The sequence below is a fragment of the Tympanuchus pallidicinctus genome, unplaced genomic scaffold, assembly GCF_026119805.1.
Source record: "Tympanuchus pallidicinctus isolate F22 unplaced genomic scaffold, pur_lepc_1.0 scaffold3, whole genome shotgun sequence".
In the NCBI taxonomy this organism is placed as follows: Eukaryota; Metazoa; Chordata; class Aves; order Galliformes; family Phasianidae; genus Tympanuchus; species Tympanuchus pallidicinctus.
The window spans coordinates 17841696-17860388 of NW_026294747.1; the positions used below are offsets into that span (position 1 = coordinate 17841696).

An 18693-nucleotide genomic window follows, 5' to 3' on the forward strand; every position below is an offset into this window, starting at 1 on the left:
ACAGAAAGATAGTTCAGCATCCAAAGGAAAATAAAAGCAAGTAAACAGTGGACATAGCTACACAGACTAGTAACATGCAAAATACTTTATCGGAATAGGCAACTAGCAATGATAGCTTTGTGCTTTTCTCCTTAACTAAAGTAACACTGAGACTGCAGTTATAGAAGCTGCCTTTCACCCAGCAGGTTTTTCTGCATCCCAGTCTGTAAAATCAGAGCCTTAAAAGAAGACAGTTCGGTCTACTGCTATTCTCAGAAAATCATCTCACTCCTAAGCAATCAGGCTCTGAACCTTAAGCCATCAACCACAGCTTTGCTGTGAGGAATGCAGCTATAGGAGGCAGGCTTGGTAAAGGTCAAAGTAGGAGACAGGACTGACCTGAAGCATCAGAAACATACTGTCTGAGGACAGTGCAGACTGACAGCAAAAACAAATTGGTTCAATAAAATATTCAGTATGTTCAATAAAAATTAAAAATAATAATTAAAAAACAAACAAACAACCACATCCACCCAGCAAGGAGGAGAGCAAAAAGTATTATAATCCCAACGTACACAGAATAGAGAAAGAAGAAAAAGGTGGTTTAATTTTTTTACGTTTTTAGAATAAATTTTAAGGATTTTAAGGATGACATATGTTACCATAATTTCAAATCAACTTTAAAAGCAGAGGCCATTGGTAAAGCATAGGGTGCAAAGAAACCACACTATTTGTAAATCTGCAGAGATGTTCTCCTCTATCTGCTCACCCATGCAACAGATGCCCTGCTTTCTTGGTTTGTGAATGTGGTCCATATCCCAGACTTCATCACTATCCTATAAAACTTCACAACCATAGGCTGCTTTTGGGATGGAGCTGGAAACAACCACCTGCCTGATATCCAGCAGGCCAAAAGAAATCCAAAAGGTAACTTAAGTATTGGCTTAAGCTTAAGTATTGGCTACTGTTCATTGGAAACCAAAAATTGCATTTACGTATCATACACATTTCAAACTGGGGAAACTGATGCCCTGAAAGACTTAGGTCTCTCTGCAGGAAACAACTGCAAATTAACCAGTTACCTGTCTGCCTTTGAGCTGAGCCTTAGAGCACAAGAGCAGAATCTGCCTGACCTGTCAAGGAACTTGTGGTGAGGGCTCTGAGGGCTCCTAGGCTCTGTGCTGCCACTTGCCTGTCAGGCAGTCTGCCAAGGAGCCATTCAGGAAGGAAACTGGGGAGGTTTCTAACAGAAAAAAACATCCCACTGGAAAATTTCTGACCCACTCTAATAATGAGCCTACTTTCACAGTCAGGTATGACGCTGGCAGAAGGCATGGCAACCTACTGCATTTTTTATTTAGTTACTGGCTTCCTATATAAATTTCCTTCTATACCGGACACACAGCATCAACTGAAGTAATCTTTAAGTAAGTTTGGTCATAAATCCTTTTGAAATTCTGCACAGCAAATGACATTCCTTTTCCTGAGAATGATGACAATTGTTAATTGGTGCTATTCAGAAGGTAAAATTTTCTTTGGTAAGGTCTTTACTGCTTTAGGCAACCACATGTACTTTTGGCAGTGCCTCCAGACGAGCCTTGTTGGCAGCATTCAGTATATGCCTCGCTCGGAAAGATCGCATGAAAAAACAGCTCACTTTCCAGTTCCAATTCCAAGGCTTAGTAAACTTGGCAAGGCTAACAGCATAATCTGGCCTGACTGCAGGAATAACTGATGCCTGATAGGTAGCATCCTGCAAAACTGCCAGGGCTGCTCAGGCACACACAGTTCCTCAACAAAAAGAGACCTTCTTAGCCTAGCTCCCCATCTATTAACAATTCACCAGCCTACATACCGTTCATTGTTCAGGGTCATTCTTGGAGGATCGAGGTTGGGATTCTCCATAGACTCCATTTGAGGACAACGTAGGAAGTAGTAGAGAGTGTGGAGAGCATCAGGGGACCAAGAGATGGGTTGCTGCTGCCGAGTTTGCCGAATGGGGCTCATGCCTGGGCGAATGGTGTTCAAGCACTGCATGTGGTGCATTGCCCGGGATACCAAGTCACCTGCAAAAAGAGAAAGAGTGCAAAAGTCTCTTTTATTCATTCACACTGCTCCTTTAATACACTCTTTCAGCTAAATCGAATCTCTCACTGCTGAGAGAAATGCCCTTTATGTAAAAAATTCTTTTTATTGCACTAAGCCAAAAATTGCCCCCAAGATGCCGCTTCTTGCAGTTTGCTCTAAAAGGAATTTAGCTTTCTTTCAAACAAAAATCTATGAGTTAGGAAATAGAAAATGAAACTCCTTTCAGACACCATGCATTCAGAATAATAGCCTTCCACTGATTTTTCCATCCTGCTTTAATGCTTTCTCCTTTTCCCCAACATGTAAAAAAAAGTTTCTTGCCTGCCCACAAAGCCTGTTTATATTTCTGTAAAATCATTATTGCTTATTACCATAAGCATAGCTTACACATGGCAAAGCCAGCATTACCAGTACAAATTCTTTTTTTTCTAATCTCCACAATCACTATTTTATGTTAGGAGATTAATCCTGTTTCTTTCAGCTGGGCTCTGAGGTTCAGGCACTGGTGACAAATTAACGATACATTCATAGAGAAACCTCTTCTTTTAGGAGTCTGATTCTCTCCTCCTCACTCTACCTGCAGCTTCCTCCTGAACAATAAGACATGAACCCCCTATTAAGAAGCTGAACTATATCATGCTGACTGTCACAAGCTGTACCATGAATTTGCCCCTGAGCCTTGTAAGAAGTGCTGTCTAGAAGTTTTCTGAGCTGCTGAGTCCTCTCAGCCTTTGAATTTGAGCCAACCTGCCTCTGTTTCAGAGAACCAGGAAAAGACTTAAAGGCTGCAGATTTATAAAATTTCACAGAGCAGTGACCCCAAGATAGCAGCTATGTAGAAACTCTTTAGTCACATAAAGCTGACATTTGTGCAATATATTTGCTTTGGGCACACCCTGTTTACTCTCCTTTTATTGTGGTATGTTACAAACAACATCAGCTTTGCAACAAAGGCTTCAGACACTACATCTTTGACTAGTGTGACTACCATACCACTGGTCTGAACGATTACTATACATAGCTAGAGTCTATTTTTTTTCCTTGAGAGAATCCTCTGTTGCTTTACAGTCCCCTACGACTCTCACAGGAAATGTTACTCCATTGTGCCCTACAGTTACAATACTGGGAAAGGATGGAACTGAAATAGTTACCCCATCTCAAAGCTAAATCCTGAGAAAATGCCTTGAACTTACTAATGTGAAATATGAATTATTCTCACCTCTCTCTAAAATTCTTAGGAAGTCATTTGTTCTTTTATATCACAGCAAGACCCTGAATCTGCCAACCAACCTCCAGCTGAACCCATCAAATTGTAGTGTTGCACAGGTGAGGGGGTAATCACCACAAATGTTCTGTATGTCTGTACAACTTTATTCAGTGGTTCAGATCAATGCAATACTAAAAAAATCTCCACTTGCAGTTTTATCACTTCTTCATTGAATAGTACATTCAGACTTAAGGACCCATTTCTGAACATCAAAACCTTCTAACGTCTCTCCCTTTGCACTTCAGCAGCTCCAGACTCTTTGCACTCTAATCTTACAAGAAAATTGTGAATGCTTTAGCACTGCTACTAACACAGAAACCTGCACAGTACAGAAGAAATGCATTTGGAATTCAAATTTTCAGCTCAGAATAACGTTCCTTCTCCTTTGCACACTCACTCTCTTTATTTTTTTGGCAATGTTCAGCAAAATTTAAAAAAAAATAAAAAATATCAGCAGGCAACTGTATCAGGAGATCCATTCAGTAGGTGTAATGACTAAGTTGGCCAAAGCAAGGCTGGGGGAAGAGAGAGAGGAAGCTGTATTCAATCACAGACCCGAGCTACAAATGTTCTCTTGTGTTTCAGGATAAATAGAGGTGTGTTAAAGGAATTTGAAAACCTCAAATTAAGGCAGGTTGCAAAATAAATGGTGAAACCCACAAACTCCTTACTAGCCCCTGACATTCATTAGCATTCACATGGTAGAAACTAAGAAAATGATGCCGGCAGAAACGTTGCAAGAAGTAGACTAGGAAAACACAAATCATTTTTGTTTACTTTAAAAGAGCTCTGTGAGTAGTCTAGGAATGAAACATTTCATTTGGTTAGCATTTAAAAAAAAAGTTTTGAAGAGGTTTTTATTACTGAAGTGCTCTCAACTTTTTTTTTCCCTCCACTTTTTGTTTTTTAATTAACCAAAAAGCTTTTCCTTGAATAACTTGCACTCTTGACATTTCCACTGCATGAACAATAAGAAAAGAGAACCCTTCTTGCCACAAAAGGAGGTGCCACTGCTATGTTCCACAAAAGTACAAGAAAGCCTCTAGAGGTATCTAAGCAAAAGCATCCATCTTCTATTGGTACTAGCACCACTAATTACCAAGAAGCTGGAAAAGCCACATCTTATGAATCTCCGAGGTGAATTAAATATAAAGAAGCCTAACGAAACAACCTGATTTTCATAAACCGCACCACAAAACAATTAAACCTTACATAACATTGGCCAAATACTCCTCACACTGTCAACAGTGGCAACGCTCCCACTGACCTCAATAGCAGAGGGACCGGCTCTCCTGCTTCGTGGAAAGGAATGGAAAGGAACGCACAGTCAGTTACAACTGAAACTTACTCAATTCAGAGATGCTTCCAACACAAGTTGCCAACAGAGACTGCTCTAAAGTTCGGAGTTCCAGCTGGGCGTAAGCATCAGCTCGTCCATCGCTGCACACAGCGCCGTCGTTGTATGGGCTGAAGTAAGCAGGCAGAGACAGCACACCTAGGGAAGAGAGTAAGAAACAGAGCTGTTACAAGTGAACTTCTGGGAGTAGAAAAGCAAGTCTCCGTACCGACAGCAGTGAAGCAGAGCTCAAACATATCTTCACCTTCTTCAGTCAGAGCACTTGAGATCTTTAGAACAGTTCAAACAAAATCCAGTAGTGCTATAAATACCATTGAAACGGATGAAACTGCGCAACTGGGATCTAGGGAGCAAGGCTGGAAGTTTCTATAGCTTGTAAAAACTAGAAACTGCAGTTGAGATAAAGCTACATGAAAAGCTTTAATGAAGTCCCTCGTATTGTTTATATAAAAACTCAGCCGTGCACATACAAGTTGCCTTTGAACAGCTGCATGCAGATTGCTAGATATAAGGGCCTAATTTTAAAAGGTGTAGAAGATAACCTCAAGTCCATCTGGGGTAAATGGTAGCTGTAATCTTTGTAACTCTAAAAATAAAGCCATAGGCCATGCCAGCTCTTTGAACCTGCATGCAGTTTCAAATATGCAGACTGTGGTTTCTATAAGCGTGAACCTTTGGCTTTGCCAAACTACACCCACAAGTTTTGAGGTTGACTATATTCTCTATAAATGACCCTATATTAGAGAGAGAGATTAGAAAGGTAGTTATATTGTACCCATGCCTTCACTGCACACACACTCCTTCCATTCTGAAGGATTTCACCTTCTTGCATACAAGACATTTAATGCACAGCAACTGAATGGAACTAAGGCTTTACAAGCAGTTCTGTGTAGATGTTATTGGGACCTCATCCTACCTGGACCATGTCTGCCATTACAACTCATTTGAATTGTTGACAAATTAGATTATTTAGATGAACAGGTTGGGAAGGGTAGCAATGACTGGAGATACTGAAAACAAAACTATGAGGCAGTTTCAAGCTAATCTGCAAGTTGTCCCTAAAACGGGCAGCCATTTTCCTTCTCCCAGTCACTCTTTCTGCCTTATATCTTTGCTCGAGCATGGCAAATCTGCAGCCACATTGCAAGTCAGCGCCCACACAGATAGCCAAATATATCCAAAATATATTGTCTACTGTACTGCAAAAAAACCCACCAAAACAACATTAGTTGATTGGCTTTTCTTCAAATTAGTGAGCTGAATTGCTTTGCCCTGTGGCCACAGAACTGCTGTGTGTAGCACAGAGGGAAAGGGGGACTGTGACCTCTACATCTAATGGGAAAAAGGGAGCAGGGATATGTGACCATGGCAGGATGGGAGAGGGAACACGATTCCTCTGGAGGCACCCTGCAGTGTGATCCAATGACACAACATGACACTGCATCCATAGTAGAGCAAAAGCTTTTTGCAGTCAACTCAGCCAGTGTTCTTGTAACACAGTGTGTTCAGTTGCAGCCATACTGCTAATTATGAATCAATCCACAACTCCAGCTGTAGCATATCCTCAGTCTAAATTTTCTGTGATTTTAGGCAAGGGGGCTTATAGCTACTTCTGCCTGCACTCTTACCCTGGCACATCGTGTATTTTTGGTTTTTCAACTTCAATCCATGAACAGCCAAACCAGTATATTTCAGCTTCAATCCTCATTTCTTTCCCGTCTCACCTTCCGACCCCAGTCAAGTCTCAGATGTGGAGATACTTTGCTCATATTGCAGTGACCTCCTGTCACGTAGGTGCTGTGCTTGTCAAACAAAGCCCTCGCCAGCTGAACTGCAGTGTATTGGGCAAGACCTTTGTTTCTTTGTCTTGAGGTTTTCTTTTGAAAATGTATGCTGAATTGATCTCTCCTATTCTTTTCACATCCTCTTCGCATCCTGCTTGGTGGTAAAGCCAAGGACTGCATCAAAAACTTCCTGGACAATCTGAGGATAAGGGAATGATTTATTCCGTTGTGTTTCTTCACTGTGCACCACTGTTAGTTAATGGGAAAAACTCTGCCAATGCCCTCTGTAACTTGAATAATTAGGAATTCAAGGCTCTAAGAGCTTGCAGAAGCGATACATTCAAACTACAAGAGCTTGCTAACTACACTGTAGCCACCTATACAGAGCCTAAGCTACTTCCTTTTCCACGTTAGAGCTATGAGAGGATGTTTTAAGACACGTGGATTGGATTTATGGCAGAGGGAGAACAAAAATAGACTGATTTGTCAAAAGTTTCAAATAGAGGCATATAATTCTACGGAGGTGAAAACAGAAACTGGCAGTTACATTATTAAACCACTCAGAGCAAAAAAATGGGGTGTTATTTCCCCTGCCAGCCAGTTCCAGTTGGTTCCGTTTTCTAAAAAGGAATTTAAAGTACAGATTTGTAGAATGATTTAGATTGGCCCAAATGTGAAAGTACACCCTCAGTTATTTGGTTATTTGTTCACCAGGTGCCGTGGGTAAGAGGAAACAGAGATGATTTATTTACTTTTGGAGAAATTGCTCGTACAAGATAGTTGTGGACAAGATTTATGCTCTCACCTGCTGTGTTACAGTTGAGGAATATCCTCAGTGTACCAAAGAGAAAGAAGGAAGTTACTAAGCCTCTGGCCCTGTGACATCACCTGGGATTTTCACAGGATCGTGGTAGAGGATGAATCAGGCCCTCTTTACAGGAGGTTTCCCAAAGGCTCACCTGGTCTGGCAGGTCTCATTAGGTTCTGAGCAAACCCAGGAAGTGGAAATTACATCTCAGTGCTGCAATTGAGACTGACTAAGAGCAGACATGGGACAGGCAGCAAAGCAGAAACTTAATCCACAATTATTACTGAAGAGCTTTCTGGCCCTCATCTTGCAGTGCGCTGATGATTATTTCTCTTTCCATATATTTCCACCAAGTATAGAGTTGGAAAAGCATCACAGTCATTCTTTAGATCAGAAATTCAGGCTCAAGAACACCTGCAGTCAAGCCTGGACTACTGGTATTATAATTAGGAACACAGCTTTTTTTTTCTTTTTTCTTTTTTTTTTTTTCCTAATTGGTATTAAAAATTATTTGACAGTAGAAACAAGTGCATTGCAATGTCTTCTTGTCCCCCCAAATGGTGGTATCAGCTCTCCTCCCACTGAAACCAAACAATTTGTAGATAAAAGATATTATGAAGGTAGAGACGGTTTCTATTTATACCTGGCATTTGCATTTCTGTATTTATTTTTATTTTCTAAATATTTGCAGCAACACTGATTTCAATCGTGGCTAACTAAATATGGAAAACTCTAATTGAAGCATACCAATTAATATCTAACCACTCTTAATGTTTGAAATCATGGCAGAACTGCTGATTTATATCCTGACATTCAAGAATGTTTTTTTCCCCACAAAACAACAGTGTGGAACAGCACCTAATTACTGTGCAGAATGAGCCATTCAGACGTGTACACCCCCCTTCTTCAATTATCTAATGTGGGCTATGTTGAGCTTTATACATTTCTCTGGCTGTATCCTGGCACTCTGGTTACAAATTTTAATTACTCAAGATTTTAAATAAGGATCTGAGCCCAAGCAAAGTTAGTGAGAAGTATTAATCTTAGCATGGCTTACATTAAGGCTGAAGAGCAGAATAAGTTGAGAAGTCACTTCTCTAGGATGGTGTGAGGCAACACCCCATAACAGCCCAATTGAAAGCACGTTCATAGTGCTGTGATGAAGGCACAGCTGGCTAACAATTTGCTGCTGATATTTCCATAGCCTTTGAAATAGCAGCTGGAAATAAAGGCATATTTATTCTAACTCAGTTAATATAGGAAACCTGTTCATGGGCATTTGCTGCCAGTGATCTTAAAAGGCTTCACAACTGGGTGAAATTCCAGTTAAACAGTTCTTTAAAATGAAACTATTCTGCTTGCCCACAGATTTTGAAATTACTGTCTGTAATCTGATGCTTTTTAACAATAATTGACAATGTTTCCAAAGTCTGAGCGAGGTCCAGGGAAAAAGAGTGTTCACATCCTTGGACATCTTTCCACTTTAAGAAGTACAGCAGCTCTGCTGAGAGCTTTGGCTGTAAGGTGACAGCTCATGAGATGACCAGGGCTGCACACACTGTTGCTTAGTTTCCTCGAGTTGGGCAATTGGTCCAACCCTTAAACAAGGAACTTTTGGTAAGGTGCCCTGCATCAAGCCCAATGCTCTCTGGAGATTAAGAGCCTGGCATCAACTTTTGCTCTTTTGATATCAAAATACAAAGAAATGCAAACACTTTTACCTTTATAATTGGAACATTTAAAAACCTTTTTTCAATTAACTTTTAAAGTACCCATGTCATTTTCACACTTTGCTGTTTGTTTCATGAAAAAACAAAACTATCCATCATTTTTACCTTGCTGTAATCATTTTCCCTGTGCTTTCTCTACTTTAATCTAAATCCTTCATGCTGGGACACAGCTTCCTAAAGATTAACACGTCAGCTGTTTGAGGACTTTCAAACACTTGCAAGATGTCTGGAGGTTAAGATGGGGCCACTCACAAGTGGCAAAGGGCCAATGAGGCTTGTCTGCAAAGCACTCCAATTCTGCTGTCTGGGATTCCACACAGAAATTGCCCAGGGTACTAACTCCATTATTTCAGAAATGTAAAACTTAACATCTCAGGAGCTGGCTGTATTCATGACAGCTTAGGCAAAGAATCAGAAATATAATTAGGATGGAGCTCACACTGCAAACTACCAAGCCAGAAAAGTACACATATTTTTTCCCCCTATGGTAAACATAATAGGGTCTATGAGACAATACGATGTCCATTGATTTTTGCCTTTGGCCAGAACAGAAGTGAGTTCCACAGGCAAGCATTCTCTTTGTGAACTGTGTGTGCACTGCATCTAACAGTGGGGATCTTTACTGAATGCTACCACAATACAAACAGGAGACATTTCTATTTGACAAAACCAATTAGAAATGAAAGCCATTGCAACATTTGGGTTCCTCTTCAAAGCTTACGGACTATTTCTAAATGCCCCTAATGCAAAAAATCACATACATGAAATCAGAACTGCTGTCAGTATGACCAGAACTGCTGTGCCACAGAAGCGTCTTAGGAACTTAAATACAAGGAAAAAAATATGGCTTCAGTTTTCAGCATCAACATATTTCTGCAACATTTGGCTTGTGATAAAATCTGTAAGAAACATTCTCAGAGGTGAGAATGATAACTGTTCCCAATGAGCTGAGCTGTGATTTGGAATTTTGAAGGCAGACAGCAATGACCTGACTACACTGAACAAATCCCGCTCATTTCAATGCACCCAACTGTGATTGCAGTTCCCACATTGGAATTTGGCCGTGACACCAGGATGGCTGTCACCTAGCACAAAGTCCTACCATTCTTCATGGTAAGGAGCATTCAAGGCTTTTCTTCGGTTTTTTTGTTTCCCATTCTACCAAGCAACACAATGCCACGTAGTTTCCTCTTGCCAATCAACTCAGTACAGATCTAGGGCATATAGTACCACCTAGAATTAATGCCAACTCCTGATACTCTGTGTTTTCTCCTTGCCAAATTACTATCATGCACTGCTACAATCGACTCTCTTACTTTATGAAATAAGACAGGCTTATTCTGAGAAAAACTAAAGAAACAAACAAAAAGCTTGAAATAACAGGCAACCAAAGTGTTCCTGATATAGCAAACTGAAATCTAAACACATCAGGCTATATAATCAAGTACAGTCATGCTACGGATTGTGAGAAAGACTTGTGATCAGGAAACAATACATATAATTGCTAACATATAGGAAAATAATATGCTGCTATAAAGCAGGCAGGAAACTCTTTCAGTTTGTCTCTGTCAGCAGTATGAAAAATCAAACAGTTCCTTGTATCTGCATACACACTAAACAGCAATACTGAATTGAAAACAGGAGAAAAAGCAGAAGAACAGAAAACTTCAGAACACAGAAAGAAGATTTTTAAGTATTCTGCAACTGTTGAGCTGAATCTCCCCGCTGAAGGGCTGCTTTCCTAACTGCTTCATAGATGGATCCAAGGGATTCATTCACACAGCCATTAACACAAGTTCCCCGGTCTTGGTCTAAGTGCCTGGAAAGACAATGTCTCCTTCAAATCAATATTTCCTTGTCTTTATTCACAAACACAACTAGACATAATTATCAGTTTACCTTAAAGGAAATCTCAGAGTTGTGATGCCACCTGTGAGGACCAGGACTTCAGGTGCGCACCGTGGCATACCAAGTCATGGAATGAGACCAACCCAGCTGCCCCATATGCCCCGATACACAGCATGAGCCCTACCGGCAGCAAGCAGTTAAGAGGCAAACACAAAAGCTTAGGGATTGGGCAGAAGAATGTGCAGAAATTTGTACAACAGCCTCACACAGCCATTGGGCTTGAAACACAATATGCCCACTCGCTATTTGCCTGAACATCAGGACTGTTACTAGAGATGCGCTGTCTTAAAGCCTACACTCTGGTCCTTGCTGCAGGCACTACTTGACTGAAGTACCAGAACATCCCAAAACAGAGTTTTAAAGCACCCTCACAAGCCACTACCTCTTTGCTGCAGTCCAGGGCACTGCAGTACGTCATGTTCCAAAAGCAGGTCAGAGCAGTAGAGCTCTCAGTATTACAAGAGTTAGGAAATCACTGCTCTGTGTACACCACCAGAGGAAGAGCAAAAGACTATTATTACAGGTATTACAAACCTTTAAATGTTTCTTTTCTCCTAAGTAACTGTGTATTCATAACCACACCTACAAACATGATGAATACCTGCCCCATTTTTGCTAGGAAAATGATGGAATTGGGCTGAATGCTGGAGTGGAGAAGGCAGGAAGTATCTATAAGAACAACTGCATTCGAATTCATCTGTGACAGACAGGACTGAAAATGAATATAAATGTAGGAGAAAGGCCTGGGTTTAGTACTGAGTCAGTACTTATTGAGTCATTAATCCCACTTTCATATCCCTGTGGTCTTCTGGACAACCACTAGCCTGGCTTGGACTCAAGTGCTTAATTGAACAAGAGCTCAAGGGAATATGTCCTGAGTTTATACTGTAATAACTGCCAAAAAACATTGCAAATTTTATCGTTAGCAGCAGCAGCATACTTTGCAAGATAAAAGGTATCAGTGGTTTTATGAGCTGGTGATTATCCTCATTTCCATTTCTTCAATGGGGAAACAGAGACAAAAGGAGAAGCAACTTTCAAAGCTCATGCATCAGAACCAAATCTTTGCAAAAAGTCCAAATCACCCAGTTTAGAAACTCTTTGGCATTAGACCTTCCCTACATGAAACCAGCCAACACTGAGCCAAAGAAGGAATACAAAACCAGAATGCTGTGCCAAAAAATGAGCACAGTCCAACAGGAAGAGAAGACATACCATTAGCTGGCTGTGTAAACTCCAACGTGTCCTAGTTCACTTTTCTGTAAAATGGGGATATCGCTTTATTCCTGTTAAGGGCACTCTGACAGAACAACTTTATTGTTTCAGTTCTTTCTGATTTTACTCTTTTATGCTGTTTAACAGCACTGTCCCCATTTCCTGTACATGTCAATAGGACTTTTTTTTTTTTTGGTCCCTTAGCAACAGTACGTCTTTCATTTACGTAGCCCTTTTTACCTTCAACAATCCCACAGTGCTCTGAGACACAACAGCTACCGAGATGAAAGAATACAGTAGTAAGGCAATGTGTAATTCCACATCAATGGGGCTTATGATACAAGAAGAGAAGCTTTATCCAGATGATGAGGTTAAGAAAGGCAAAATAGATTCTGGTGTGGATACAACGGTGGGACAGTTATTCATAAACATGGCAAAAAAATGTTGTATGAATATATGAAAGGTATAAACAAGAATATATAAATATTTATATACACAATGGCATCTCCTCAAACACTGAATCCTTTAGTATCGTTACTATGAGGATCAGTGAGAAGAATTAACTATCATCTCCTCAATCACCTTGGAATTCCTTAGATGTCTCCAATTTAGTTCCTTCTGCCACAAAAACGGCTTCAATTGGATTAACCAGGAGGATTGTAGCTTATGCCTAATAAAATTGCAGGAACTAGCTAGTGCCCCACTATCCTCTTACAATGCTCCCTTCTAAACCACTCCTTATTGTTCACTGTCCTTCCTGAAATATGGTCTTTGAATCATGCCCAGTTCTCCAGATGTGGTCTGACTAAGCTCTTTGTACATGCCATAATGACCCCTCTTTACTTGCCTTCAATTCTTCTATTTATACATTACATGATCTGTGTGCTTGCCAAACACAAGGAAGATAGTAAACTTACATCCTCTGTCACCCCCAGTTCCTTTTCTCAGGAAATATCTAGATAGATAATCTGACCAGGACAGTCCTCCAGAATAACCCTTCCAGTCTATCTACCACTGGCACCAAGCACTCCTTCTGGAGTAGGAGGATGCTTTCTCCAGAGCAGAGCACAGTGCAGATGTCAGTGCCCTAGGAGCAGAGTGAAACGTTATGCTGTGTGAGCAGGGCACAGCAGGCCTCCCCTGGCAGGGTGGTGACAGGGAGGCCCTGGTGCTCCACCAGCCCACACAGGATCATCTTTTCAAAGTATGACTCTACACGGCCCCTGCCCATAAACTTCTTTGTACATGTAAGCCAATGGCTTGATTAAAGTCTACCTCCATTAGACTCTCCTGGCTGTAGTAAACATGTCATTAAAATAAAATTCTAGGTACTGTGGTTACTTGCTAATAAACATTCAGACTGCAATTATATGAGTCAATGACTTAAAATACAAGAGCCACTTATTCTATGTGCATTTTAAAGAAGCCATGAGGAAACAGGAACCCAACAGTAAGCAAACTACTGCTCTAAAGGACAGGACTTTTTACATGAGTCAAGAGCTGTCTCCATCAGACGTCAGCAGCAGAGGTCCTTTGGTGCACATCTGATCAGTTTTGACTTTTGCCAGGTTGAAGCAAGCTTCTCAGTTCGACACTGACATTTTACATAAGGGGAACACAGCCCGGTCCTAAGACCATAAAGTCTGGCCTCCAGAGGGCATGGGTATGTGAGCAGGACTCCAGACACACAGTGCTTGTAGCTGGTAAGGATTCAGGGTTTGACTCACTGAGCAGACAACACAAAACTTGGGGTGGGTATCTTTGCTAGTTTGCAACAAAGTAGACAGGAAAGCACAGACTTAATACCTCATCTCCAATGCTGTCATCACCACAGCTATAATAATTTACTAGTCAAATCAGCATTAACTTGCATGAAGCATTTCGCCATTTTTACCCCAATTTTTTAACCAGTTTTGCCCAACATTAGCTTTGGTCAGCCAAAGTTTTTAGGACAAGTGTAAACACGGACCTCCACCACACAGATAACAATTTTTGCGTTAGACATGTGCCATTAGACAGGGCTTATTTTCTAAGAGTGTTTTGCTAGCATTATCAGAAGCTTAGCACTACACGCCAACAGCAGAAGTGCAGTTGAGGAATTGTACTTATTCACCAGCTGCTGAATTTTCTTCTCTATCTTTTCAAGTTCAACTGTTCCACACATTGTCTGTAGTATTGAAGAACCAGCTCTTACCATCTACATCCATGACTTTCTTCACTGCTGTATCCCACTTGGTCCAGCTTCTAGTACCTGTTCTATCCTCTATTTTGCTGCCTGTATCCTTCTTTCTTGCTCATCCATCATCTATTCATCATCACCATGTTTGCAGCTTTCTACAGCTCAGCACCAATTACAAACAAGGGTAGATACAAAACCTATTTTTGAAAGTACTCTTTGGGGTAGCAACAACGTAAGAATTCGACGACAGTTTTAAAGCACACAGGGAAAAAAAAGGGGGGGGAAAATATCTCCACTACAAGGCTCTGTCCTGTATCTCACATTGTATAAATGCCAAATGCATTTCAAAGTCTCTTGGTTGCAGCCATTTATAGTTTGTATAAAAAGCATAACTTGTACACTTCCATTAGAGCCCTAAATATAACTGCCCCAAGCAAGTATTCACTTCTCAAACAGTACGTCTTTGAATTTTGTTTTCAAAAGAATGCTGTTGCCATTGTATTATTTATAGAAATTTACATTGAGATCTCGGTTTAGAAACCGCTCAGATTAATGGATCCCCAGCATTGTTTTAAAACTTGAAATAGCTCTGAAGAAAAGCAGGTTGCCTGTGTTTTTATTATAGAACAGCATCTTTTTTGCATAAGCATAAATAGCAGCACTGTTTACAGTTCTCAGATGGGGTGGGCGGGGTTCCCTCAAGAATCTCAAAACACTGCCACATGTTCCTTTGTTTTTTTCTTAAATATGGCATCTGCGTAGAGGATGAAATTTAGAATCTCCATGTCCTGATGTTTTTAAATAAGGAGAATGCATGTTTATATCTTTACTACACAAAATGCGCCATGTCTGTAACAGATTCAGTCATGTAAAAATTCATTCTGCCGGTGTGCTATCTTCCCACAGCTACTTGAACACAATAATTCCAATCGTGCCATTTTACACCATGCAGCATCCGAAAAAGTCAAATTCAGCAACACGGAGAAGAATCAGGCCATTGCCAGCAATTATTTTCTTGACACTTGTAACAAAATGATTTGTAGAGGTGACCAACCTCCTTCAGATAAGATGATAACAAACAGGAAAACTGCCTTACTGCAGAAGTAAAAGGGAAAGTATTTTTTAGTAGAAGACAGGTTCTCATTACTTAACTCAACTGCATTCATCAAAGGACACTGACTGTGTCCCCAGAAGCAGCAACACTGAACAGCTCTCACAATGAGTGCACATGTGCCACAGCAGCTCTGGCAAGAGTGCTGCCAGCATTCCCAATACAGAAGTGGCTGTTCTCACAGGCAGTAAGAAAAAATAATTCAGTGATTTCTATGAGAGAGAGAACCAAAATCATTTTCTTTAAGTGCTGTGGAATCTCTGCTGCTAGCTGCAAAATAAAGTGGCATTTCTTGTGCTTTTTCCACAAGGGCAGTTCAGTCCCATGCCTATCACTGCTGGCAAATTCTGAGGGATCCACATGGCAGGAGGCAACCTCTGGAGTGCCTACAGGTTACCTGAGACTGTGAGGCCCATTCTTCTACACACCTTGCAAAATCAGGAAAACCAAATTAATCCGTTGAGCATTCTTGAATTACACTGTAAGATAAAATAGCTTGCAGAACCACAATAATAGGGACGATCTGAGCAAGGACACAAACTGGCAGCTACCAGCTAGCAGGCAGACATGCTTCACTGTGCAGAGCTCCTTCCTTTTTCAGTTAGCACAGGTGCTCCAACAATGAACAGGGATGCTCCTAAATTCCTGTGGAGACATTCTGTGACAGTGCCTGGCATTCAGATTACAGAGAACCTTCCAATAATTCTTAGGAAAGTAATAGAACACTACATCTCAGAAGACACTTTGATAATCTCACTGACAAAATAATTTCACTGCCTATAAAACTTCTGTACTCCTCAGACCATAAGCTAAAATTGATATTCTTTATTTTGTTGCTTCTCTGCTGAAGCTAGGCTATGCTGCTCCACAATGCAAATCTCTCTTAGACAGCAACGTGCAGCATCTCTACTGCTGTGTAGCAGAGGTGTGCAAAATGGAAATACTTGAAAAGCAAAGGTCCATACCATACAAACAATCCCATACTACATAAGCAAGCAGTTTTGGATCCAGGTGTTTATATGCAAGCACTATATTCTACTAACATTAATAGCTTTGACTATTGCCAAGAAAATATCTTAGAATGCTTTTAAAATTTGTCAAGGAGGAAAAGCAAAAGCTACAACTGTGGGAGACGCATGTGTGGGGAAGCTCAGCTTCCTAAGAATGTTCTCCTCAAACAGCACTCCGCTTTTTTCACCAAATTAGTAAAGCAACAATCTGAGTAAGAGACTGTTCTTTTAAAGCAGGAGAAGCTAGAAAGAAACTGTAACTATAATCCACTGTCATTCCATTTAGGACACTCAAAAATGCAGACATGGAATGAGTAAAGGACAGAATAGAATAAAAAACACATCATTTGGCCCCAAAGCCTTGGTGCTACTCAGTGTAAGTGGATTGACATCTCGTTTTAGACTCATCTCTCCAAAGCAGAAATAAGATAGAGATGAGTAAAGAAATGGAACGCAAAGGAAACTCAAAGAGGCTGAGAATAGATGTGAGGAAGAAAAGCAGTGGGAAAGGAACAGAGAAAAAACAAACAAACCATTCCTTGATGAAAGAATTGGTGAAAGAATAGGAGAGCACTGGAAAGGAGCTCAATAACAAAGAGCCACTGCTTTAGCATATATCTTAACATATATATTTCTTAGCATATATCTGAAAAATATTCTATTTTTTTCTAAGTTTTTCAGGATCCTGCATAACTCATAATACTCTCTAACCCTTAACAATCAGTATCATTTGATTCCTTTCCCCTCACATCACTCCCTGAAAAGTGACATAATAAATAAAGGGTGATATAGCAGAGCTTGAACTTATGCCTCTTAATATTGATGGAGTCTGGTAACCACTGAAGCTGTCTGGGCAAATTCATTCAGTTTCCAGATGCACCTCTGGTGGGCTAATTTCAAGATCAGCTTAAGATGACACAAAGATAAAGAAATCAATTTTTTATATTCTGCTTTGGGCCTTGAATATACCTGGTTTTTTTGTAGGTTTTTTTTTTTATTATTATTATTTATTTTTTTATTTTTTAATATTCATTTACTGTTTTACAGTTCAGGGCAAAATAATTAGTGAAATACTAACAGAAAAATGCTACAGTCTCCTTACTACCTATTTTCTTCAACATTCTTATCACCTTCCTGCCCTATTCTTGCTAATAAATCACTGATCTACTGTTACGGCCCTCCAGGCCTGACCGCTGCTGCTTCATCTCAGTGGGAGCCAAATGATGATTGAGATGCCAATATATTAGGCTGCCCAGATTCAAAGAAGGATAAGGAACAAAGCATTTGTGCAGAGCAAAGATGAATTAATATAAATCAAGTGCTGAGCTATTTTCTGTGATGGATTAGCACCTTTCTTTGACCTAATAAAGTCAAGAGGTCTCTGCACTGACAGCAACTAATGTGCAAATATCCGTGCTCAGTTAAGCCAGGAGGAATGCTGATCTACTCACTGTTACTCTATCTGTATGTTGCTGGGTGTTTCACTCAGGTGTGAGCATGTAGTCTACAAAAATCTGGTAAACACAGAAAGAAAATAATTATGTGGAATTCAAGTCCAAAGCTCTACTTCTTTAGAAATATGCAGCATCTAGAACTGCATTATGTTGTGCTTAAAAACCATTATTGAACTGACAGGTGGGAAAAGCTGCAGCTTTCAGAAACAGAAAATACATCAAAAGTCTTGCTGCTCTCATATGTTCTACTATTCTCATTTCCAAGATACAAGAGTTGTCCAAAATTGTCAAGAGCAGAAAAGAGCCATGCTTCCCTTATGTCTGTGTTCGCAACATAAGCCTCTGTGTTATGTCTTGGATGAGGTGCCTGGACACTGGAGTCAGTAAAAACAAGCTTTTTACCCCTCAGCTGTTCTCTCAGCCAAGACAGGATCTGCAGTACAAACAAACAGCATGGGAGACTCACATCACAGCTCTCACATCAACCCACCCCAAAGGTAACTGGCACTCATATAACCTGCTATCTTTGTCTGGAGACTGGATCACCTTTAACCCCCTCTGAAGAGCTGACCCGACGAAAGATCATTGTTATAACATCCTTCAGGCCAGATTGCATCCATGTGTCTCTGCATTACTCATTCCATGCAGACTGCCACAAATAAAAGGTAGCATCTCAAAGACAGCCACGGCATTAAAAATGAGCCGAAGGCTTGGTACTCTCATTACCACCTAACACTGTTTTAAACTTCCATTGAACCACCTCCAGTAATGGAGCTGCAGTGCTCTCTCTCCTGACCCTGAGC

General features: G+C 40.5%; 1 protein-coding gene across 1 annotated transcript in view; it reads right to left on the bottom strand.

Annotated features, from left to right (window-relative positions):
• The window catches only part of ABTB2 (ankyrin repeat and BTB domain containing 2), a 131722-nt gene that overhangs the window by 42851 nt on the left and 70178 nt on the right, over window positions 1-18693 (bottom strand). The window contains exons 2-3 of the mRNA XM_052693128.1: window positions 4683-4829; window positions 1835-2045 (exon numbers count right to left, since the gene is read on the bottom strand). Coding sequence (XP_052549088.1) covers window positions 1835-2045; window positions 4683-4829 — 358 coding nt within the window. The remainder of the gene's footprint in view (window positions 1-1834; window positions 2046-4682; window positions 4830-18693) is intronic.